A 25,691-nucleotide genomic window follows, 5' to 3' on the forward strand; every position below is an offset into this window, starting at 1 on the left:
CCCCGAGGCTCTGGGCCGTGTACGCCAGCACGGACATCCCGCACTTTTAAATAGTCCCCAAGCTCCCCTGTGTCCTCAGACTCTGGCGCCAGACACCCTTCACCCTGTCTGGCCCAGAGCCCCCGGGGGCAGCCCCGGGAAACCCCGCCAGGAAGAAGCAGGCTGCCTCCCGAGCCCCAAACCCCCGCAGTGCCAGCCCAGCTCCACCAGTGCTCTCTCCCTGGGCGCATCTCCTGCGCACAAGGCGGCCAGTGGCCATGCCCTCGCCCCGCCTCCTCCACATGACCACGCCCCTCGCCCCGCCTCCTCCACGTGGCCACGCCCTTATCTCCCCCACCTTCCTCCGCGCCCCATGGGGAAGGCAGCTGTAGCACGCGGGGACCCCCTGGCCCCTGCAGGGGAAGGCGGCTCTGCCCCGAAGGCAGAAAAGGCCCTTCTGTGGGCCCGGTCCCACTTCTCCTCCTCAGGTGCCCAACCCCCGGCACTGGCTGAGAGTGGGCGTGGGTCCAGCTGCGGAGGGCAATAGCCTCGGCCAAAGACCCCCGAGCCAGCGCCCTCGCTCCGGGTTGCATCTGCAGGCCCCAAGGGGGAGGGGGCTCGAGTGTGGGGCAGAGGGGAGTGCCCAGGCCAGAGGCCTGCACCCCCACCATTCTCTTCTGCCCCGGCTGGAACCAATCCCTGGGTCCTGGTCAGTGGAGAAAGCCCCGTGGGTGGGGGGTCAGAGGCAGGGCCCCCCGGGGAGAGCTCCTGCCATCTCCCAGGGATGCTGGGCGGGTGGGGGTGGGCAGAGCTCCACAGTCTGCTCCTGTCCCCTTCTCAGCAAGGACACCGCGGCCTTGGCCATTTCCTTCTCCAGCCCATTTTACAAAAGGGGAAACCGAGGTGGGCAGGGTGGCGAGCCGAGCCCAGAGTCACAGCTGGGAGGCGTCTGAGGCCCGGGGAAGGATGAGGCTTCCCGGCTCCTGCTTCCCCAGAACCGCATTGCGCTTCTTCCATCTCCGTTGAAAGAAAACGGACTCGAAGGACCAGACTCTGCCAGAAGCAGTTCTGACTACAGGGAGCACTGCTCTTCCCAGAGCGCCCCAGGGAGCTCCGGGAGGACCATGGGGATCCATCCCCGAACGCTCAGGCACCAGTGCATGGGAGGCAGCCTCGTCTCTCCCAGGGAACGCCCCTGCCCACGTGGCCAAGCACGTGGGCTTCGGGAGGCCCGGCCCAGAGCACCCAGCCCGGAAGGGATTCACGCAGGGCCCGGAAGGGATTCGCGCAGGGCCCGGGAGGGATTCGCGCAGGGCCCGGGAGGGATTCGCACAGAGCCCGGATTCACGCAGGGCCCGGAAGGGGTTCGCACAGAGCCCGGGAGGGATTCGCGCAGGGCCCGGGAGGGAGTCGCACAGAGCCCGGATTCACGCAGGGCCTGGCCGGGCCAAGCTTCGTGCCAGGGAGAGGAGGTGCAAGGAGGGGCACCGGGGCACAGGACAACTGGGTGGCCGCGAAAGGGCCGACTGGGGCGGTTGGGAGGCAGGCCAGGACCCTCCCAGCTGAGCATGAGGAGGGAGACCTCCCCTGAGAGCTCTAAGTCCCGCCTCTATCCAGAGACGTCCACCTTCATTTGGGGGCCATCGGGCTTGGGGCTGGGCTCGCTCCCGTCCCGACTGCCCCTGGACAAAGCAGCCCCTTCCCCGGCCTCAGTTTGCACATCTGTAAAAGGGCCGGAGGACGTCTCCCTGGATCTTCCCGGCGGCAGTGAAGCCCCCAGGGAAAGCCAGAGTGGGGCTCACCTTCTTGATGAAGGCCACAGAGAAGGTGTCCCAGGACACGATGCCGTGGTCCATCAGCTCCACGAAGGCGGTCAGCGTGAAGGACAGCATGTCTCCGAAGCTGAAAGACACAGCGAGAGGCGGGGCCTCAGAGCCAGGAGAGGGAAACCAGAGGGGGAGGGGCCTGGGGACCCCAAAGGCCAGCGGAGTGTGGGAGCGAGGGACCATGGGAGGAGGGGAGCCCATGAAGCAGCCTCGGAAGGCACGGGGAGAATGCAGGGGGGTTATGGGGGGCGCCTGGCTGTGGGGGCCACAATGCAGGCAGAGGGCAGGTGCGGGAGGTGGGGGGGGGAGGCAGATGGCACCGTGTGTGGCAGGGAGAGCGTGCTGGGCCGGAAGCCGAGCGCAGCCCCAGCCTGGCCAGCCCAGTCTGCCGGGAAGCAGCCCGGGGGCTCCGGGGCCAGAGCAGGGCCTGCTTCTTGCCGCTAAGGGGCCCGAGGGCACAGTGAGCCTCCCCGGCGAATGCTGACGCGAGCTCCCGGGGTCCTGCTTCGGGTGTCAGACTTCCCAGGGCCCGACCTCAGACGCCAGCCCTTTGGGAGAGGGGGGCTAAATGGCTGGGGGGCGTGGCTTGGGGCCACTAGGGCTGAGGGCTCCCTCCCCAAGCTGCTCTGGGAGAGCCTGACTCAAGGCTGCCGGTGAGCAGCTGTCCTCCAGATGCCCACCAGGGGTCGCCCCAGGACCAGGAGCGAAGCTCTGCCTGTCACAAGGCCCTGAAGGAAGGGTGGCTAATGAGCAGGGAAGGACTCCAGGCATCTGGCAAGGACTGAGCACCTGCTGTATACAGGGAGCAGATTGCACATGTATGATCTGTAAAAGATTGCACTGTGGGAGCTAGATCAGACTGCACCTGCGTGAGCTCTGATTGCATGCATGTGTAGGAGCTACATCAGACTGCACTGCATGATCTACATGGGATTGCACACGCGTGATCTCTGCACTGCGTGATCCATGTCAGACTGCACACGCATGATCCCGGCACATGTGCGATCCATGTCAGACTGCACACGCATGATCCCTGCACATGTGCGATCCATGTCAGACTGCACACGCGTGGTCTCTGATTGCCCAGGAATGCTCCCTCGGGTTGCACACGCGTGCTCAGTGTCAGACTGCTTGAGGTGAGAGAGGGAATTTGGAAGTGAACATCGCAAAAATGAATATTAAAATTCGTCCCCGTGGAGCCGAGGAAACAGCCGAAGGCAGGTCCGTCCCCGAGGGCGACCCTCGGCTCGTGGTCCCCGGGCTCTGGGCCGACCCTGGAGGCCAGAGCGGGCAGCCGCGAGCAAAGGAGGCTCTGGGAGCTTCCCGGGGGGGGGGGGTCTGCGGCCACGGCGGGGAGAGCCGGGCGCCAGCCATGCATAAGCAGCAGCAGGGGGCGCACTTACCAGGGCTTCATGATCTTCTGGAGCTTCTGGTATCGCCTGAAAAGCAAACATGCAGAAGTGAGCGAGGAGAAGGCGAGGACCGCGGCCGGAGACAGCGTCAGGACGTCTGTCTCCCCATCGAGGCCGGGCCGACCCGGCCGGGGGCCCCCGGTCACTCACGAGCCTCGGGTTCAGCGCCAGCCCCTGGGGCCGCCCGTGTGCGCCGCCCCCCCCCCCCCCCGCCCAAGCTCACGGGGACCGAGGTCACGTCCAGCGCCCGCAGCCGGAGAGAGGGGTCGCGGGGCGGGGGCAGTGCCGGCTGTGGGCGTCAGCGTGAAGGTTCAGGGTCTGCCCCAAGATGAGTGAGCCATGGAACCCCCGTGTCGCCTGGAGGCTGTACCAGCCACCGCAGGGGTAACGCGCAAATAAGGCAGCAATATCCCTATGTAGATGCCCTGGCAGCCCAGGGGCACCGCAGGGCACGGAGCGCCAGTCCCGGGTCAGGAGGAGCTGAATGCGAATCCAGCCTTGGACACTTCCCAGCTGTGTGACCCTGGACAGGTCATTTTCCCCTGCCTCAGTTTCCTGATCTAGCCCAATGAGTTAGATGATCCACCTCAGACTGCACGTGTACGATCTGTACAGGGCTGCGCTGTGTGATGTACGTAGGACTGCGATGCATGATCTCTGAGTCAGACACGGTTTCCGTTAGCATTTGCCGCGTCTCTGACGGGGGCGGGAGCGGCCTCTGGGTCCGGGGCCCTCCTAAGAGATCCACTCGAGCAACAAAGATTGGCACGGGAGGAGCCGAGGCTGGCACGCCGGGCACCAGGGAGCCCGTGGCACTGCCCCGCGCATCCCTCCAGCACCTCCTAGAGCCCAACCGCTCTTTTTAAGAAATTAGGCAGGATGATTTAACAAGGATGAAGATTTCAGGGCCCAAGGACAGGAGCGAGGGCCGCCAGCAGGCCGGGACTGGGACCTTCCTTCAGGGCCAGGGCTCAGACTCGAGCCGCCCCCTCCCCTTTAGGCCGGAGGCTCCTCGGCTCAGAGGGCATGGCTTCTCCGGCGGGAGTCGCCTGGCGCCGCTGCCTGGACAGTGCCAGCACGGAGACCTTGCTGCCCTGAGGCTTTCCCGGTGGGCACTGCACCCCGGCCCTGCCCCTACAGGCCGCCACCGGCAGCCCCAATACTCTCGGGCACTGGGAGGCCGGGCTACGAAGCGCTCACCAAGAAGGCCCTGCCAGGGACCATTCACGGCAGCCTCCCTGCACTGCAGGGCCGAGGGGCAAAGAGGGCTCGGGGGCCCACAATTCAATTCCAGGCTGCGAAGGGCTGTCTTTCCGGAGCCTGGAAAACAAGAGTGTCTGAGGAGGCAGAGGGAGGCGGGTGCCCCCTGATCCCAAGCCTGCTCAGACAGAGTCTGGAGGGACCCCGGGAGCCCCAGCATCGGGGGGTCATTGGAGGTCCAAAGTGGAGCACCCGAAGGCTGGGGAGAAGCGGCCCAAGGGAGGCAGATGAGCTGCAGGGGAAGGCTGGAGCCGGGCCACGAAAGGCTCCTGGCTCTGGACGAGCAGGGAGGCTCCTGTCCTGGCGGCAGCGGAGACCTCACCCCCTCAGAAGAAGGGATGAAAAGGCCCAACGGGGCCACAGGCCTGTCAGCTTAGCAACGGGAGGACGGGTGGGAACGGAGAGAGAAGGGAGGCGGAGGCCAGTTGGGAAGCTGGGGGAGAATCCGCAAGAAAGATGGCAAAGTTGTGGTCAATGAGAGAGGAAGGGGAGGATGCTGAAGGGCTGGTCACGGGAGAGCAACAAGAACGGATCCAATGGGAGTGAGGAGGGACCCACGGAAAACCTGGAGGCTTCGAGGCCGGGTGATGAGGAGCCTGTCCTCCCATCGACAGAATCGGAAACGAGGAGCCAGCGCCAGGGGCTCAGAATTAGGGGAATGCAGCGATCCCCCCACTAACAGCTACCTGAGGAGCCCCACTATGGCCCCCCGACCAGCCGGGCCCCAGATGGAAAAGACAAAATGATCCTCAAAATAAAGGCCAGCCCCAAAAGCAATTCATGTGGAAGCTGCCATATACAGCTGGCAGGACTCAGTCATGGAGGCTGGAAGTGCCAGCGGGGCATCTGCCTCAGACACCCAAAGCCCAGGGGAGCCTCCCTGCGCCCTTTGGAGCCAACCACCTACCACGCCACTGGCAAGTCCAGGGCATGTCTACAGGGGGCAACCAGCAGCGGCTGGAGACTTAGGCCCCAGCCCCCAAGGTTGGCGAAAGCACACACACATTGAGTGCCCTTGCCACCTTTGGTGCCCTTGCCATCTTTAGTGCCCTTGCTACCTTTGGTGCTCTTGCCACCTTTAGTCCCCTTCCCACCTTTAGTGCCTTTGCCACCTTTAGTGCCCTTGCCACCTTTGGTGCTCTTGCCATTTTTGGTGCCCTTGCCACCTTTAGTCCCCTTGCTACCTTTAGTGCCCTTGCTACCTTTGACACTCTTGTCACATTTGGTGCCCTTGCTACCTCTGATGCTTGTCACATTTAGTTCCCTTGCCACCTTTAGTGCCCTTACCATCTTTGGCACTCTTGCCAACTTTAGTGCCCCTGCCACATTTATTGCCCCTGCCATCTTTGATGCCCTTGCCGCATTCCTTCCCATAATCCTCTTCCCCGGTCCTGTGACCCACTCCCTCTGGACCCTCCCCCAGCCCAACTCCCCAACCCTGGAACAAGACGGGAATCTCCCATTCTGCTCCTCCCAGTCCTGGGGAGCTCCCCAGACTTTGTCACCCACCCGGTCTCCGTGTTCTTCAGGCCTCCAAACTCAGGGCTCCGACCTCTGCGGACCCTGGGCTTGTTGTCGGCCCTGCAAGGAGACCCCCTTTTACTTGTCACGTTCCCCGGTTACCGAAGGAGCTCCTTGAGGAGGGGGCCGCCCCCTTTTTCTATTGGCAGGGCAGGGACAGGGGCTGAGTAAATCCTTCCTAAGCGTGTGAATGAGTATCCATTTATTCATGATGTTGAGCTGAACTGGCCTCAGTGGCCAGAGAGAAGGGGCCTCCTCCCGGCTAGAACAGCCCTGACGGGCCTGGCTCCAGAGCCCGCCGCTCGGCCTCCCGAAGGCCCCACCCGGGGGGAGCCGCTGCTCGCTGCCCAGCGGGCCCCTCACTGCCAGAGCGCTTCTGGCTAACGGCGGGTGGCCCAGAACTCGCGGGGGCTTGGCTGTCCCCTCCCGGCCCTCCGGGACCCGTCCTGGCCCCAGGGCCGAGCAGATGCGAGGCTCATCAAGCTGCCTCCGCTGCCTCAACTTCCAGCAAAACCAGTGGCTCTGACCCGCCCACCCTTGTCTAGCCCCCAAGGCCCCCCACGTCTCCTGGCAGCGGCCCCCCAGTGCTCACGGCCTAGAGTGGCTCAGAGGGGGAGGGGCCTCCAAGACGCCTCCTCTCACTTTACTGTTTTTAACAGTACCCAAGGAAACCGGGGGCCAATGGCACCTGCCACGCAAAGCCTCGAGCCCAGGGCTCGTCTCATGGAAAATAAACGTCAGGAAAACTGCTCCCAAACAAGCGAGCCAGACAAAGGGGGGGGCGGGGCGGGGAGGGTGGGCAGAGACACAGAGATACGGAGACGATGCAGAGACAGATACAGAGAGAGACACACGGGGGGGGGCAGAGATACAGACACAGATATGGAGACGAGGCAGAGACAGAGATACAGAGAGACACACACAGAGCTGGACAAAGCACAACTGTGAACAAAAGCGGGTCAGGGACTTTCAATGAATAGACTTTGTTTTTCCCTGTGCTGATAATCCGTCTTTCCAGGGCGTGACTTACTCATTCCCCAGGAAGAGAATTTTCCTAGTCCGCTGCCCAGGTTGGACGGAAAATGTCCTCGCCCTGCCTTTTGTTCTTGGAGCTGAGCTCAGCGTCCCAGGACTTGGAGCCCACAGGCTGAATCAGGAGATTTCCTCCAAGTCGTCCTGCCTACATCTGTCTGTTTGTTTTGGGCTGTGCTTATTTATCTCTTCAATGCCACCAGAGGAGAAAAAGAAGCCGAAGGAACCAGAGTAGGTACCGAGGGGACAGAAGGGTCACTTCGCAGGCGGATGATGCCGTTCTCAGAGAATCAACGAAAAACGGTTAGAAATAACCCCCAACTTTAGCAGAGCTGCAGGGTAGAAAATAAACCCACAGAAATCACCGGCACAAAATTTGGCAGCAAAAGGTAGAAAAAGAAAGTTCATTTAAAATAATGGTAGAGAATATAAAATTTAAATGCAAAATGAAACAAAACAGAACACAAACCACTGCCCCGTGTTCAGCCAACCAAGAATCAAGGAGGAAGCCGTCTCCCTAGCTCATCTGTGTAATTATTTGCCCGCTGGCTCCCCTCTTAAACTGTGAGCACCTTGAAGACAAAGTTTGAGTCTATTTTGCCTTTCTTTGTATCTCCAATGGTACACAGTATACAGTAGGTACTTAATAAATGCTTGCCTAAAGACTAATAGTGTCTGAGCTATCTTGGGGTTTACTGGCTAGATTTCTCATTTAAGTACCGTGCCTTAAATCAAACCACGCTGACTCTCAGTGATTGCCAAGCCCCAAGTGCTCATCTTTTGGACCCGACTCGTAGTGAATGTAAATAATCATTTTTTCTTTGTGCCAGAAGCTCTAAGACTCCCCCCCACTCCCCCAGCCCCAGATCTATTTGGTTTTTTGTTTGTTTATTGACAAGGTGAAAGAGGCCATTCTCTGCCTCAGCTGAAATCTGGTTGTGATCACTGGATGGGCCTTGCCTCAGTCAAACCAAGACGAAGGCCACGGTCTCCCACGGCATCCAGGGCCACGGGCAGTCATCCCGATCTAGGCGTCTGGGAGGGGCCAAGAGATTTGCCAAGGCCACGCAGCCATGAGTGTCTGAGGCTGGATTTGAATTCGGATCCTCCTGACTCTGGGTTCTGTATTCTCCTCCGTGGGTCTCTCTGAAGAAGACCCTGGCCCAGGCCCGCCCAGCAAGGCACCCTCCTCGGAGAAGGGGCTGGGCTCTTTGAACCAAGCAGAATCAGCCATCTATCAGCTGATAACATGGGTTCCAAGTACCCTATTTTAGATAAGATTCAGTTAACCCGGGTTCAGAGGCAGGATCTGAAGCCGGTACTTCCCCCCTCCAAGTCCAAGACGGTGTCCCCCAGATTAAGTTGGCTCGCAAGGCCTAAAGACCAGGCAGCCTCAGCATGGAGAGATTCATGTGTGGAAGTCTGGCTCTCAGAGGATTACTTTTGGGAGGGAGGGAGCACTATCACTAAAAATAAGCACAAAATGGAGTGGATAATGGAGAAGGGAGAAGAGGCTGCTAAAAGGCAGCTATTTCTTAAGATGACCTTGCCTTCAATGTATGTTGATATGTGTTCTGGCTCTCTTCCGTCAAGTGGTGTGAGTTAAAATGAGATGGTTCTGTGATCGAGAGATAATTCTGTCCCATGACTTGCTGATGTGCACATCAGGCAACATGTCAGCAGGGAGGCACCTGCTCAGCGTGGTCACACAAAGTCCAAACCAAATGGGCAGAATGCCATTAAACTGACGTTCCTGCTTATAAATGACATTTTTGTGATTTTGTGGAACCTCTGAATACTTGGGAGCTTTATTAAGGTAAACCTCAGAAAGAGGAAGAAGTTCAGCTTTGCCATCCACACTGGAAAAGCAAAGTGGATGAAAAATGCAAATTGCCCAGACTAACGTGACATGAGGCAGAACGGGGCAGCCTGTTGGGTGAATCCATCAATAGCTATGGATTGGACAGATACGGCAGATGGACAAGAAGCTGAGCCCGGAGCTGAGGAGGAGGGGTAGATGGGAGAACATTGTTACTTGGACACCAGATATTTAAAATAAAAGGATGGCCTTCAGCATCCTGGATGGCCTCCAATGTAGTATTCTGTCATTTGGCCTGGATTTATAGAAAGCACAGCAAATAAAAAGACCACGTCATTAAAGAGTAAAAGTTACAAAGACTATTTATGATTTCTCTGCACCAGTGGAAGGAGAAGCCACTAAAGCACTCACAGGTCCATCAATTTTGAAAAAATTGTCTTGCAAGTCCCAAGAGAGGAAAATTGCTCACAGATTAAGATTTTGGTTTTGTAACCTAGTGAAACTCGTTGTAGGCTTTGAGTTTTTCTCTGGGACAAAGGTTGGGCAATATGGGCACTGAAGTCCCTCCACTTCTCGATTTCTTTGAGTCTAAGATTCTTTATCAAATAGCATCAACTAGTCAGGCACTGCGCTCTGCCCTGGGCACGCAAAGGAAGGCCTGCTTTCTGCTTTCAAGGAACTTACGATTTGATGGAGGAAGACGGCTTTCACTTATGAACAAGTGACATACACACAGGAGAAATAGAAATCATTTCAGAGGAAAGGCACAAGGGAGAGCAGGAAAGACTCGACTTCGGCACAAACGGAACAACACGGATCAACGAGAGGGAGATGAGCCTTTGAATCCCAGCATTTCAGGGATCTTCCGGTCCAACCCGGGCGGAACAAGAAAGGCTCTACAATATTCCCAGGGCCCGGTTGCCACCTGACAACCTAGTCTAGTCAAGAGGGATAAGGATGAGAACTGCCCTTCATCTAAAGTTTCAAAGTCTCTCCCTCCCCTGGCACAGCGGGCCACTTTGGGGTAACTTTAGTCTTGTTCAAGACAAGAAAACTATTGAGGGAGTCTGGCACAGTAGGTAGTGAATCAATTTAAATGACCAAATGAATAAATGAGTCGAGGAAACAAACAAGTAGGTGAATAGGCAGTGAGGCTTAAGGGAAGCTCTCCCAACAGATCCCTTTAAAACCAGCCCACATTTTTCACAGGACTTCTAAAAGGAGGGATCCAAGAGAGAAGCCCCCAGCTGGAATCCTGCCCACGATTTACAACTAACAGTCTTTTCACTAGCTCTTTTCCATTCATGTGGCTTTATATCTCAACAGTTTCCCAGGACATAAGAACACGTCTTACTGTCTTTTGTAAGAAGCTTGAATAGCCCATATGAAAACCTCTTTTCTCTCTTGTTTTAGTTGGAGCAAATCATTTGACCTAGTCCAGTCATTCTGGAAAAACAATTTGAAAAGAGCCGGGGAAAGTCATTAACCTGTTCATACCCTCTGACCCCGGAAGCCCACGACCGGACATACGCCCCACCAAGGCCAAAGGCAGAAAAAAGGTCCCATAGATACCAAAATATTCATAGTGACACTCCCGTGGGAGCAAGAACTGGAAATCAAAAGGGTGCCCTTCGTGTGGTGGAAGAACGTAAGGGAGGATGAGGATGCTGTGAAAATCAATAGGTGCAAAGAATTCAGAGAACCATGGGAAGACTTGCAGGAACTGATTCGAATAAAGAGAATGAAACCAATGAATAATATCTACAATGAGAATACCAAAAAGGGAAGGGAGGCAAAAAACAGATCGACTGCGATGGTTAATTGTTCTTAGAGGAAAATGGGAGGAACGTCCCTCCATGGTCTAAGGGAGAAGTGGGAGTCCACAGGAAGGAAAATGCTACAATCTATCAGATACGGTCTCTTTGTCAGCTGGCTTTTGCTCAATTTTTTTCTGTTATAAGGGAGGATATTTTTTTAAACTAAATTTAGGTAAAATGATTTAGTGAGGCACAATACCCTGCAGAAGGAAGCCGGTACACATGCTTCTTCTAACGATGAATCAGTGAAACAGCCTCCTTCCTCTCCCTTCTCTATGAGCAATTGAAATCTAATGCCTAAAAATACTGCTTTGTACTGATTTAGAACTGACTGTCACAGGGACTGACAGAGTGTGATACTGACATCACCTCATTAATCCCACACGGCGTTCCAGGGAGACGGAAGCGTTCCGAGAAATCCCAAGAGGATCTGCCCGAATGTCAGGCTGCTGTGCTCACTACTTGTCTGAAAGCGCTAAGCTATGACGGGGGAGAAATGTGGATGACGTGAGATCGTAGCAGCAGCAGGGATTTTTATGGCCCATCAAGGTTCACAAAACCCTTAAGGTACGGCCTCCTGCGAGTTCAGACGTGTGAGGATTATCGACCCCACTGTACAGATGACACAACTGAGGCTCAAAGGGGGTTAAGTGACTATGCCATAAACAGCAAATAGCAGAGGCAGAATTTGAACTCAGATCTACTAGCCTCCAAAGCCTATGCTTTCCACCCTAGGTTAGTATGGACTGTAGGAAAGGGAGCGACGGCATATCTGACACAAAGGATGAATACTCATTTCTCCACACATAGAAAGTCATAGAAAATGCACATGTCCTAGATTTTTTGAATGATAATATTTCAGAGTTCTTGAATGAGTCACCAGTTCTTTATGCTTTCAGTTCCTCATTATCTACAGCCTACTTAACCTTCTCTGTATAGATTTCTCACAGACTATTTGCTTTTCCTTTCTTGGTCATCTTGAGTTCCACTTTCACTTCTTCATACAGTAGCCAAGTCGAGAAGCACCTACTATGTGCCAGGCACTATGCCAAGTCCTGAGACAAAAGGCAAGCAAACACAATCTCTGTCTTTAAAGAGCTTGCATTTCAATGGGGCTAATCTGTACCTACTGTGTGTAGATGGTGATACAATTGAACTTGAAGGGGAAGGGTTTCTCACAAACATTCTGGCGGATCTTTTTCAATTTTCTTCTCTTTGCTGTCTTTGTCTTTAAAGCCTTTGGGATCGTCTCTTAGTTGGCTCTTTCCTGGTCCTGCCCTCTGGGACCAAGTAGAGTAATTCTAACCTTTCTTCCCCATGGCGCGTCTTCAAGAAGTTGAAGACAGCTTGCATCTGAAATCTAAGTCCTCTCTTCTCCATTAACTCACCTGCTCTACATAGGGCACGAGCTCTGAATTGTGACTTTTGTTCTAACAAGTTGGTGGTGAGGCTGTACACAGAGAGCTAATGCAGGAATGCACCTCCCATCAGTCACTTGCGAGCCTCGAAAATAAGACTCAAATTGGTTTGTTTTCTGTTCTGTTCTTCGGAGCCTGCTCCCCTCACAGCACCTGACTCCTTTCTTGAAGAAAATATTTAGGATGTAATGGCACGAGACTTCTGTATATTTTACAAGGCTTCCACTTGTGTCCCTTCTCATTATATTTTGACAAATTAATGTTTATTTTAAAACCTTCATAGATTAAATTAAATCTTAATTACATCTTATTAATTGATGATAATCAGATTAAAATCAAACATGAATTTAAAATTAAAAACAAACTTAATGAAGCAATTTAATGTTTTAATGTAATATATTATATTTGAATTCTATTTATTTTTCATCATCTTTCCCGATGTCATCATTGCGATGTAGTCACTGAGTATTAGAGGCTAGTCACTGATTTAATTTAATCTGGAGATTCTTACCAAATTTTTGAATGAATTTTTCTACCTCATAATTTGCAGAGCCAGAAGAATAAAAGAAAGATAATCTGGAGACCCTATTTACAGGCCCCCAAGAACTAGGAAGGGTCTCAAGGAAGGCGACCAGAACAAGGAAGCACCTGGAGCCAAGGAAGGGAAAAAGGCTGGGCTGGGGAGACATGGTTCCCCAGGTCAGAACTATGAGCAAAGAGATAAAATTTGGCTTGGTGTCAGGAAGGGCCCGTCAGTGTTCACCCTGAGGCTCATGTGGCCCCTGGGGAGCCCCCATTCACTGGGGCCTTTGAAGAGGAACCAGGTGGACCTTGGTAGGGAGAGATGCAACCTGATCTCTGAGAGCCCATGCAGGGAAGACTGAGGGGTGGTACATACTATCCCCGTTATACAGAGAAGGAAACGGATGCCACAAAGGTTAAGTGTGCCCACGGGCAAACAGGTAGAGGGTAGGATTTGAACCCAGCTCTTTCTGATGCCAGTCTATCACCCTCCACCTTCTACTAGGCTAGAGAGACTTTGGGGTTCCACAAATGGTTGACTGAGAAAATGAACACAGGCAGTGGCAGATAACATTGATCTGAACAAAGGGGACCCCGGAGACTCCCATCAGGGTCCCTCGGGGGACAGCCACACCACACTGGGACAGTCACTGAGTCATGAGCCGTTACTCTCCAAACCCCACCGGGGAATCGGCCTTTTGAGCTGGAGAGACGGCCGAGGACTCTGAGCTGGTGACGTCATCTCGGGGTTCTGAAACGGGGTCAGTCTAAGGGATGGCAGAGGCAGCCGAAGGAGGGAGTCCTGTTTCATGGCGCTATCCCGTTTCAGAACGAGAATCGGGGAGACCCGAATGACCTGATTTTTCTTGTATTCTGCCTCTCTGGCATTCTCCGAATGGCACTGCCCCTTCCCATGGGACCTTGGGGATAAGAGATCTCTGGAGTCCACCGACTACTGTGGATGACTTTGGTTAGACTTCATGCTGCAAAACCACCACTAACGGGGGACCGAACACACCAACAGGCAGGGAGATGCCAGCTCAGACCAGCTTGTGAGAGCATTTCTAGCTCCGAAATGGGCAATCGCCACAGATCAGGGCTTGATCGGATGCTTTGTCGACTGTTTAAATTTAATAAAGTGAAAATGTTTTTTAAAATCTATAGATTAAACTTAAAAGTACTATCCATACCTTCCCCTTCCCCAAGAGCCAGTTGTTAAACACTTCCCAGCCTTACGAGACAAAGGCCTAAAACAGAAGAGAATGGAACCAGTGAGTCAGCCGGACAAATCCACTTACTCTGTCCCGCTTTCCACCATCTGGGTGAGAAGGGAGATCCCGTCCAGATTGATGAACTCCTGGGCAAACGTGATGTCCCGGGAATAGCTGGCCAGATCTTTCAGGGCCTCCAGCTTGGCGTCCATGCTCGAAGACTGGATCCGCTCATGGAGCTGCTGGGCGTTTTGAGCCTTCCCGGGGAACAAAAGGAAACACAAAGAAATCCTCATAACGGGAGCGGGAGAGGTGCCATACAGGTGGAACTCCCTCTCCTGATATGAGTCCACACACTTCCCCACAGGGTTCCAGGAATAAATGGTGTCCCAGAAAGGGTGAGAGAGATGGGGTAAGTAGGAGCCCAGGCTCCCCCCAAGTTCCTCAACTTCCCTGGGGGCGGACTGGGTCCCCAAAAGAACAATAATGTCCCTGACACTCCGGCACCTCATGTATGGGGTTAATAAGTTTACCAGCTGCCCCAAAGTTTCCAGCATCCCCCCCTCCCTCCCATGCTCCAGGTCCCGAGTGCCCACGCAGGCCACGCCCCCTTGCTAATTGTTTCCTCTCCCAGAGAGCCCTTCGATGAAGTCCTGCCGTCTCCGGGCCTTTCCTTACAGGCCTAACTGGGAGAGTTCCACGCAGCCCCTCTGACAACTGGCCCAGCAAAGCCTGGACGCTTTCTCTTCAAGTATTTCCACTTGGCTCCTGGTTCGGGACAGGAAGGTAGCAAGGGATCTGCATCCTGTAGGAGCAGCCCCTCCTGCTGGTTCTTCATTCACTTTCATTTTCTGTAAAGCCCCTCTCCTCTCCACCCCCACCCCCAATCTGAGGGCATTCAGTATCCCCAGGGGGCAGGAGAGAAGGGAAAAAACCCTGAGAACAGGAAGGAGAAAAAGAGGAAAGGGAAGGACATTTTTCTGGTAAAATTATCTGGCTTTGGAGATAGTGGCTCTGTTGCTCCCTGTAGGATAAGTCCCTTCACCTTTCTGGCCTTATCTGTAAAAGGAAGAGCTTCGACTTCCCCTCCAGCTTGGAGTCTGCACGGTTTTAAGGGAGGGACCTTCAAAGAAGTCCTGTGCTTGCCCTCTAGGGTAGGCTGTCAGAGGCAATGCTGAGTGAGCCGGTCACACTGGCTGGCGAAGATCCCAGGGGCCATTTATTCAGTCCTCCCCAATGGGCAGAAAAAAGGGGGTGCGCCGAGGGGAGGCTGTGGGGGGGGCCACAAGCCAGCGCCAAGAAGCTTCAAATCCCAGCTCTGCTCTTCTCCCCAGTTCATTTTAAAGATGGGGAAACTGAGGTCCAGAGAGCATAAGGTAATGCAAACTAAATACTATGAGGTCCTTGGGCTTTGGACTCCAAATAGATGGTGCTGTGCTTTGCAGAAGCACAAAGGGGTTAACTAACTTGTCCAGGGTCACACAGCTGGTGACTCCAAGCCCAGGGCCTTGTCCTATCCTGGGCTGCCTCTCAAAGTCCACAGACACAACTAATAAAGAAGAGTTTTTGTGGGGGGAGAGTCTGTCAGTAGCAGCTGTGGAAAGGATGGATCGCTTTGGGACAAATCCCTCTGGAGGGGTCCCCAAATGCTCCCCACCGTTTTCCACTTCCTCCCCACTACAGAGAACATGTCAGCACTTTAAAGATGCCATCCCTCTGAGGCCCAAAGGATTCTTGGCTTTTGATTGCAGACGTCAGAGAGCCAGCAGAGGCCCTGCCTGCCATCTCTTATAGAAGAAGTAAAAGATAGAGAGGTGGCCCACATGGTCAAAATCCAGGACCCCTCCCCCCCATCAGGGTCTGTAGGCCTTGGGATGGCCTGGAGTTAACTACAAAAGTGTCGGTACTTCTATCTGTAAAATGGGGTTTGAAGCCACTGAACCCAAAACAGGAGAGAAAAGAAGGAAAATGGAGAATTTATCTCAAATTTCCACCACCAACTTCCTCTGCTCTCATGGCAGAATGAGATCTCTGGGTGAGGTGGAATCTGGAGAGACCTTTGGAAGGAGAGACTGCTGATGAACGCTAAATGAATGGGACTTTCAAGCTTCCCAGCTGACATCATGGCAGCCTTCGAGGGGAGGGCGGGGAGAGAGGACAGGGAGAGAAGAGCCGGGAACAAGAGGACAGACTCACCGGCGAGGTTGCCAGCCGCAGAATGGCCCCATTCTTTATTTCGTTGCGATTCTGAAAAAAGAAAAGGAAGGCATTTGTGCTGCATCCCCGGCACACCGCTTACTCCTGTTTAGGTCATTTCCAAGTTGGGTTTCAATAACCCAAGAAATAAAGACCTCCATCAAGCCGCCAGGTCACCCGCACTGTGGGGCCCGGCGCCGTGCTAAGGCCGGGAGGTACAAAGATGAAGTCCTGACCTCCCGGAGGTGGCATCTATGGGTGGGTGATGCTCAGTGGTTTTACAGTGATTTAAGGTTGCCGGAGAGTTTACAACAGTTAACTCAGATGGCGTGAGTCGCCATGTGCACAGAGAAGTCTCTGCAGCCCGACTCCCGCCAGGAGTGTTCCCAATCCCCCAGAGCTAGCACCTTCTCTCTGCTTATTTCCAATTTCCTATGTACCGATCTTGTTTGTACACAGTTCCATTTAGTTCAGTAAACATTTATTTAGTGCCTGCTGTGTGCAAGGCCCTGCGCTAAGGGATCGGTTTGTTTGGGCAACGTTGTGCGCTCCAGGAGGGCAGAGCTGTCTCGTGCCTTTGTCTTATGTCTCTGGGACATGTGTTTAGTGTGGTGCCTGGCACACAGTAGGAGCAGAATAAATGTTTGTTGGTCCTTGACTCGAACACTGCTGCTCCGATCCTAGAGTCCCAGAGTCCCTACTTCACTGATTAGTGCGGACGGACCCCAGACGCCACTGAGTGAGCGGAGGCCCAGAATTCCTTGAGGTCCCTGAGGTCACAACAGTCAGAAATAAGGTTGGGATCCTCTGATCCCACCCCCAAAGACCACCATTTATGGCCCCTCCGGATGTTGCCTCCAAAGGCTGAGCGAGCAAGTGCCCACCAGCCCGGGCCGGCCGCCCGGCCGTGGCGACGAGGCATCCTGGGGCACGGGCACCTGGCTGGAGGCCATAGCTACACAGCTGTGGCCGGGCGTGCTGGCTGCCAGGCCAGCTGTGCCCAGGGCTCGGGGGATGTTTAGTAGGGAGCTCATTAGGGCTGCCTCTTTGGCCAAGTGTGGGGAGGGGTCACCGGGCCCAAGCAGCCCTCCTCAGATGAATTCAATCAGCTCACACTCTGGCTCCCACTGGCCAAGGGCAGGCCAGAGCCCAAATGCAAAACGTCCCGGGATGGAGCATCAGGACAGGCTTGGCTCCCCCTCCCCCCAGCCCATTCTGGTCTACTCGGACCCCCCCTCCAGCTGGGGAGGAAGGCCCCCAGACTCTGGGCCCTCCCCCTCTGAGCCCCAATCATCGCCCCTTGCACAATCCAGCGGAGGCTCTGGGGGTGAGGGGCCAGCCTCCTCCAGGACCCAGTGAGGGAGACGTGGGGGCACAGGGCGCTGAGTGCACGCAGGGGAAGGGGCATTTATCAGAACAAGAGCATCCAAGCTGTCGTTCCCTCAGGCTCCCGAGGCGGAGAAGAGGGGAGCCCCTGACTTCGGGTGCCCGGCTCTTGGCTCTGCCCCCAAGTGACCGTTGGGGCGGGCAGGGGCCGGGGTTGGAACCGGGACACCCCCTGGGAAATCCATGCCCCCCCTTCTGCCAGATGCTCAGGTGAGGAAGCCTCCCCGGCGCTCCCTCCTCGGGCCTGGCCTTTGGGCTGTACCTCCCAACAAAGAAATCCCGACTCACGGGATCCTGGCTGCAGAGGGAAGGAAACTAGGGGCCGAAGTCTACAAACGAGGAAACTGAGGCACTTCACATTACACAACTTGCTCAGGCTCGCTCACCTAGTCACTCTCTCAGGCAGGACTTGAACCCAGGCCTCCAGCCCTGACCACTGCCCTCTTAACCACCTTGTCACAAAAGTACATTAAAACTAGCTCTGGCCACGCCCCCCGTCCCTCTGGCCCTGACCAATGGGTGTCACCAAGAGTGGCGAGATGCTTCAGGGGGAAGGGTCTCTCAGCAGCCTGACGAGGGAGGGGCTCCACCGCCAGAAATCACCGTGTTCGGAACCCACCCCCATGGGGCAGGAAACAGACACAGACTCAACCGGGGACCCCCAAGTCAGGGGTTCTGTTAAAGAAGCAGGACCGGGAAGCCTTTGCCCTGGTCCCCTTCCCCACCTGGTACCTGGAGGCATCAGAGAAAATGACAGAAAGGGGCATCAGGAGGCCGGGAGGTCCGAGGCAGAGGTCAGGCTCCCGAGGCTAAACAGCCCGTCCAGTCTCCAGGAAGGAGAAGTTTCTCGTCCAGACTTCCTCGGCAGCCCCCAGTGCTGATCAGTGGGAGAGGGGCTGGAGGCCAGGCTCTGCCTCCGTGGAGGTGCCTGCCCTAGGAATCAGGAAAACCTGGGCCGCATCTCCCAGGGGCCTCTCCCGGGCTGGATGCCAAAGGCCTAGAGCTAGAAGGGGCTGAAGTGGTCATCATATCTGATGCTCCCATTTTACAGTCAAGAAACTGAGGAAACCACAGCGGGCATGTGACTGCCCAAGATCACCCAGGTGGCAGAATTCAAACCCAAGTCTTTTGGGTATACCCTTCCCCCAAGCCTCAGTGTCCCCATCTGTAAAACGGAGCTTAAGGCTCCCCTCCCAGAGCTCCCGGGGCTGGGGAGATCGTTCCTCATTCCCAGGCCCACCCGGGAAACCTCATTGGCCACCTCTGATGGAAAAAGCCCCGTGCTTGGGGGGCAGGGCAGGGGGAGAAGTTGATACTACTCATAATGTAAACACATTTGTCCCTTCTATGAGCATTTATTAAGCGCCTCCTGTGAGCACCACCCGATGCTGGAAATGTGAGCCGGGGGAAACGAAGGCAGCCTCCTGGGGGACACTTTTCTGGGCTCTGCATCTTTACCCAGATGGGTTTTCTGCCTGGATCCCGGGAATGCATTCTGCACAAGGATCCCAAGGCCCCGCTCCCCCGCCCCCACCCCCTGCAGCTGTCTCCCCCGCCCGCTCAGCCCCCATCCAGGCGGACAATCGCTCTGTTGTCAGCCCGCCCGGAGCAGTTTGTCCTGTTCTCCAGCTGAGGACACGAGGCCCAGCTTCTGTCCCGGGCCCGGCTCCAGCAGAGGTGATGTGGCAGAAGACCACGCAGACCGAGCGTGAGCGGCGGCCAGGCTGCCCTGGCTCTCGTTGCAATGACCGTGTTTATTTGACGAAGCCGGAGCCAGATCCGCCTTTGTTATTCTCATCCACTATTTCATCATCTCCAAGATTTATTTCAGATGGGAAAGCTTCCCTTTCCCTCGCATGACTGGCTGCGTTCTGTTTGAGGATTCAGCCTGAACGAAGTCCCGGGGGGCAAAACGAAACGCACTTGTTGCTAGGTTACAACAGAACGGTCCCGGGAAGAGAAACCGAGGCAGCAGTTCTGGGCACACGGACACGTACGTCCTCTGTGGCCCGTGCTGCCGGCGGTATCAGGCGCCCAGAGTCCCCGGGGCAAGCGAGGAGAGGTCCTCATGTAGTGACCGCGGAACGGGCACTTTCTGTTAGACGGCCACAGCCAACACCCGCCTACCTTGGGGGAGAGGGCACGGCTTTAAGGGCCGCAGGTGGTGGCTGTTTGTCTTCAGTCGGGCCCCTTTTTGCCGCCCCGGCGATCGCCTCCCCCTACCCCGACAAGGACCCAAATTGGGCATTTGCCGGCCCCGTCGATCGCCTCCCCCTACCCCGACGAGGACCCAAATCTCCATCCTCTTTTTTATCTTTCTCCCCCTTTTTCTTTCATTCACTGAACTGAATTCTGCTTGAAAAAATCTCTCATTTCAAACCCACCCAGAGGCGGGGCAACTGTTTCCTAGAAGCAAGAGAACAAACTCTGGAAAATCTGGATCCTGCCGGTCCTCCGAGGAGAGCCAATGAATACTGACCGGGGGGGGGGGGCGCTTTCCTCCTGGAAGGTTTTCCTTAATGTGGAGTTACATGAAGTCATGTCAGGAGAGAAAAGAGGAAAAACCAGAAGAGAACAATCCTGAAGTTGACAGAGAGCAGGGAGCGTGTGTGGGCCAAGCCACAGACACAGCGAGAGGGTCCAACATCTCCCGGAGGAGGCCAGTAGGACGTGGGCGGGGGAGGGGGGCTGTCTGGTGCCTTCAGACTTTATCAGCTACGTGCAGGTGGAGAGAGAGGAGAGCATTAAGAGGAGGAGGAGCCAGGCACTCCCAGAGGACCCCAAGCAAAATCTGCTTTCTGTTCCATGCTAAGGTATTAGGACAGAATGAATGGAGGCTCGTGTGGCAGCCAGGAAGGCCTGTGTTTGAGTCTCGCTACTGACAGACTGACCATGTGATCACAAACAACTTGTTTTCATTTAAAACCTTCTGAAAGTCCAAGTTACGGTTCAGTTGTTGCTCAGGGTCCCTGGAGGTTCACAGAGCCTGAGAGAGAAGACCACCGTCTTTTTGTATTGGGGGGACATGGACTGCTCCTGTTTTGTCTCTGTTCTCCCACCAGCAGCATGACGCCTGGCACACAGTAGGTGCCTAATAGCGCTTGCTGACCGACTGAGCTGGGTCGGGACAATAAACCATTCGGCCAAAAGGAACCCTAAAGATGGCGAGCCCGGTCAATTTCCCCAGACAACGGAGTTGACGGAGAGGGACAAACTCCTTGATGATTTTCAGCATTTTCAGCTTGAAGGATTGTTCAGGCCTGACCTCATTTAGCCCTCACAATAAACCTGCAGCAGAAAACATTTTATGCCCATATTATTGACAAATAAATCGAGGCTCAAAGACTCAGCGTGCCCTGCCCAGAATCAATTCTTGCACAAATAACAGTGAATCAGCCGTGTCCCCTGACCGTAAGGCCCGCCCTCTGGGCGCTATGCCATTGCTTCAGGGGAGGATGGAGGGGAAGCAGAAGCAGGAGTAGACCCTGCACCCTGCGGTCAGCGGCCTTCATGGCCTCAGTCACTCAAAGGGCACCTCCTTGGCCTCCCAGACTCACCCAGCTCCCTAATCATCCACGTGCAGTGGGGAGATCTGGGCTGGGAAGGATGAGGTGGGGGCTGTGGCCAAGAAGTTTCTTCACAGTCAAAGCGTGTGCTCTGTGCTCAGTGCCGGGAACACGACTCCAAAGCCAGAGGGTCCGCGCTCTCCGGAATCTACCCCTCGAGAAGGGAAGGATGTGGCCAATGGGTCCGGGAGTCCCCACGCTGGACTCCAGGAGAGCCGCTTCACAGCTCCGATGCTTCCACCAAGGAATTAGAGCCCTCTCTCCTGGGAGTAGGATGTGGTCTGGGGGAGGGGTTTCGGGGACCTTCTGCCCCCAAGGGTCTAAAGCCCCACTGAGGGGGGAGCAAGTCAGCAAGCTAACTGAAGACCACAAAGGCCATCTGGATTAGGGCAGAGAGCTGGCTCTTCTGGGTGAGGGGCTTCAGGGGCTTCTGGAGTGGTGTGGAGGCTCTCCTTTCTGTCTGTCAGGCCACGAAGAGCTCAGTGGGCCTCGGGACGCGGGAGCCCTCCCCACACTGAGCCGCTCCCCAGACATCACTGCATTCTTCACAACCATCATTCCTTATTAGCAACTCCATAAAATAATAGAAATAGAATCGAAAATAAAGATAAATTGTGTTCACCTTCAATAGTTCTTTTAAAATCTGTTCAGTCGTTTTTACTTGAGTTTCTCTTTTAATTCTTTTGCTGTCTTATTAGGGGCAATAATTAGAATGAAGTAACCAGAGATTTGGAGCCGGAAGAGACTTTAGAGATCATTTAGGCCCAAATTTTCTTTATAGGTAAGATAGACATAGAAAAAGATAAAGACCGAAAAGATAAAGAGAGATAAGATAAAGACATAAAGGTAAAGATAAAGTGAGATAAGATAAAGACATAGAGAAAGGTTAAGCTAAAGATAGAAAAGATAAAAATATAGAGAAAGGTTAAGATAAAGAGAAATAAGATAAAGACCTAGAGAAAGGTTAAGATAAAGAGAAATAAAATAAAAACATAGAGGAAGGTTAAGATAAAGATAGAAAAGATAAAGACATAAAAGTTAAGATAAAGAGAGATAAGATGAAGACATGGAGAAAAGATAAGATAAAGATATAGATAAGAAAACCAAGATTTGGGGAAAGGGCAATGACTGACCAGTCCAGGGACTTACTGCAGAGAAAAGTGGAGGAACTGGGTTTTACCCATGGTCCACCTGCTCCAAAATTAATCCCTTCCATTTAGCACCATGTTACTGGTCTCATGTTTAAGCAGCAAGTTTTTAAAATGTATCAAAGACTTGAAAAAAGAATTTTTAATTTCAGAGGCCCACGGAATCAAAGGTTGTTAAAACCTCAGAGACCATCTAACCCTCTACCTCCAAAACAAGAAAGCTTCCTAGCCACATCTGAGGGCGTGCAGGGGGAACCTCCCACATCCACAGACCAACCGCGCCTCCGACCCTCTGCTAACAAGGCAAACCTTCTTCTCTGCGGCCGCCACCCCGGCTTCTGCTTCTGGGTCTGTGCTCTGGGACCAGGCGGGGTCCAGCTAACCCTCTTCCGCCCGACCGGCCTGCCTCAGCTTGCTCCTGAGTCCTCGCTCCTCCAGGTAGAGAAACCCCCCAGCCCCTTGTTCCCTCGATGGACTCACTCCGTGACAATACGATTTCCTTCCTAAACTTCGGCAGCCTGAACAGAGACGCGGCACTCACAAGTTGGCCTGAAAGGGCAGGGGACACCAAAATCTCGGACCCTCTGCTATTCTGAATGCCGCTAAGAGAAATGAACAAATAAAGGTCTTACTTTCCCTTCTTGTTAATGTAAGCATCCGGGGATATCGCGTCTCTTCTGTTCTACCCCACTGATCTTTATGTATTCCATACTATTGTTACCTTTATTTTTTTTTTTATTTCTCTAATTTGTCTTTGTCTCAAGCAATATAAAGCAAGTAACTTTAATCTCCATGTAACATATTTAGCAATTGTTACCTTATTTTTATTATAGTATGATGGATAAAAAAGTTTAAATCAATGCCCCTATTCCATGATTAATTTCCAAAATATGCAATAGACATTGAAAGGGACAATGTATTCATCCCTTTTTCGGTTCAGTTCTTTCCCTATATCTTTGAAAGGCACATTTTTTCCCAGCATTCTCGTCATGGAAGTAATTTCTTTTTGTCTTATTTCTGCTTTGATTTTTCATAGTCTAGTAGTAGGATGTTGAAGTTGCCCACTCAAATTGGTTTTGTAACTACAATTTAGTATTCACTTCTTAGAAAATTTGTTTTCTGTACTATTGAGAGAATGTGTTCTTAATTCACCCATTGTCCAGAGTCCCTTGGGGAATGATCGTGTTGGGAAGTGTGGGAAGGAAGCAGGGAGTTGGGAACTAAAAGAACCCCAATTCCCTATAAACACCACCCCCTCCCCAGGAAATCTCTAAAAATTCACCAGAGAGAGAAGGGATAAAGGCAGCCAAGGGGGTTATGTGTGATGCAGTTCAGGAATGCTCCAGAGAGGCCTCCAGAACCTGCCGTTTGAGATCAGGGCGGGAGGCGGCACCGATCCAGACCAGCTGGGGCTTCCAGGCCCAAGCAGGAGACACGCCTATGCGAGCACTTAAGAAGTCATAAGCAAAACCATGTCAGTATAAAGTTGGCCTAGCTCTAGAATAGCTCTAGGCTAGCTCTACGACAACTCTAGGCCACCTCTAAGACAACTCTAGAGCCAGCTCTAGGGCAGTTCTAGGCCAGCTCTAGACTAACTCTAGGCCTAGTTCTGATGACAACCCTAGGACAACTCTAGGACAGCTCTAAGACAACTCTAGACCTAGCTCTAGGACATCTTTAGGACAATTCTAGGCTTAGCTCTAGGGCAATTCTAGACCTAGTTCTAGGACAGCTCTAAACCACTTTTAGGACAGCTCTGGGCCTATCTCCAAGACAGCTCTAGACCAACTCTAGACCTAGCTCTAGGTTAGCTCTAGGACAATTCTAGTTCTAGCTCTAGATCAGCTTTTGGGCAGTTCTAAGCCTAGCTCTAGATCAGCTCTATGTCAGTTCTAGGATAAGTCTTGACCAACTCTAAGCCTAGTTCTAGACCAGCTTTAGGTCTAGATCTATGACAGCTCTAGGCCAGCTTTAGGAGGGTTCTAGGGCAGCTCTAGACCAGCTCTAAGCTTAGTTCTAGGATAACTCTAGACCAACTCTAGGCCTAATTCTAAGCCAGCTCTGGGCCAGCTCTAGGCCTAGCTCTCAGCCTAGCTCTAAGACAGTTCTAAGACAATTCTAGACCTCGCTCTAGGATGGCTCTAGAACAAGTCTAAGCCTAGCTCTAGGATAGCTCTAGAACTATCTGTGGGCCAGCTCTAGGATAGTTCTAGAGCAGCTCTCAAATACCTCTCAGATGTAGTTGAAGTGATAGCAGCTTTTTTTGCACTTTGTCCTTGACATACTTTTTTTCTATTGCCCTGCACATGTTTATGCACTTGTGAGTCAGTGGTTAGAACAGAAGCTCCCTAAGGGCAGAGGTTGATGGTCATTTGTCATTCTCCCTCCCTCCCCCGGCCCCTCACACCCAGCCCGGTACCCGCCACAGGCAGCAAGAACGGTTTGCTGATGGACTGAATCGGAGGAAGGAGCTGGAGCCTGAAGGGGAATTCTGGATGATTCCCTCTCCATCGATAAAAGGCTCTGGCAGGGGGCGGGGGGGGGGGGATGCGGGCACCTCCCAGGGCACGGCTGAGCGCTTCCTTGTCTTGTCCCTCGTCTGCCAGCCGGGCCCAAGAAGCCGGACGAGCACGGCCTCGGCTCTTTCTCTTTGCCTCCCTTCTGGAAGCAGCCTCCTGCCCCCAAGCCGAGCCCGGGCAGCGCCGGCTGCCTCTCCAGGCCCCCCCAACAGGCCATGGTCAGCGTGCGATACCACGGAATCACGGCCCGGCTTCTGAGTCAGCCCCGGCGTCCGGGCAGCCCGGTCCCTCCCAGCGGGTGAGTCAGCCAGACCCAGCAGGGGGGTCACTGTGAGTCATCATCAGCTCTCTCCAGGCCTCTGGGGTCAGAGCAGCACAAGTTATAAACAGCCGCCCCCTCCTCCCCCAAACATGCAGCAGACGGTCCCGCCCGCCCCGTCTCCTTAACGGAGGGGGGACTGTCCCTGACGCGAGGGCAGTGGGTCCGGTCGGAGGGGGCAGACGGGAGCCGGGCGCTCGGAGCCTCCGAGGCCTCTGCTGACCCAACGTTTGGGACAAAATAGAGAGGAAGCCGGGCCTTGGTTCACCCTGGAATAAAGGAGGCGTCTTCCTGGGGCTAAATCAGAGCCCCCCCCCCGGGCAGCCCTCACACTGGCCCCGAACCCCAGGGGAACAGGGGGTTGGCGAAGGTTCAGACACCACGTGTCCCGTCTGAGACGTGGAAGGAGGGCGAGAGGAGGGGGGCCGTTGCTGAGGGATGACATCAGGAGGAACTCAGACGCACCCAGGACAGCAGCGTCCATGCTGGGAGGGACCTCGGAGGCTGGCGGATCCAGCGGTGCCATTTCCCAGCTGGCAAAGCTGAGGCCGGAGCTGATGAGTCCCTCGTTAGAGTGTCACCGCGTAAAAGTGCACACCAGGAGGAGGGCAGGTGGGGGCTGAGGGAGCGGAGTGGGGCATGTGCCATCTGCAGGGCTGGCTACCTCCGCTGCTCCGCTGAACGGGCTTTTCCCCTGTTTCAAGGGGGAGGGAGGGAAGTCCCTGGGAGTGACCGGTTGT

General features: G+C 54.3%; 1 protein-coding gene across 1 annotated transcript in view; it reads right to left on the bottom strand.

The window, feature by feature from the left end:
- The window catches only part of ELMO1 (engulfment and cell motility 1), a 201,958-nt gene that overhangs the window by 161,463 nt on the left and 14,804 nt on the right, over positions 1–25,691 (bottom strand). The window contains exons 4-7 of the mRNA XM_051978426.1: positions 16,014–16,064; positions 13,905–14,074; positions 3,209–3,244; positions 1,782–1,881 (exon numbers count right to left, since the gene is read on the bottom strand). Of these exons, the coding sequence (XP_051834386.1) occupies positions 1,782–1,881; positions 3,209–3,244; positions 13,905–14,074; positions 16,014–16,064 (357 nt within the window). The remainder of the gene's footprint in view (positions 1–1,781; positions 1,882–3,208; positions 3,245–13,904; positions 14,075–16,013; positions 16,065–25,691) is intronic.

Source organism: Antechinus flavipes, chromosome 1, assembly GCF_016432865.1.
Source record: "Antechinus flavipes isolate AdamAnt ecotype Samford, QLD, Australia chromosome 1, AdamAnt_v2, whole genome shotgun sequence".
NCBI classification, from domain to species: domain Eukaryota; kingdom Metazoa; phylum Chordata; class Mammalia; order Dasyuromorphia; family Dasyuridae; genus Antechinus; species Antechinus flavipes.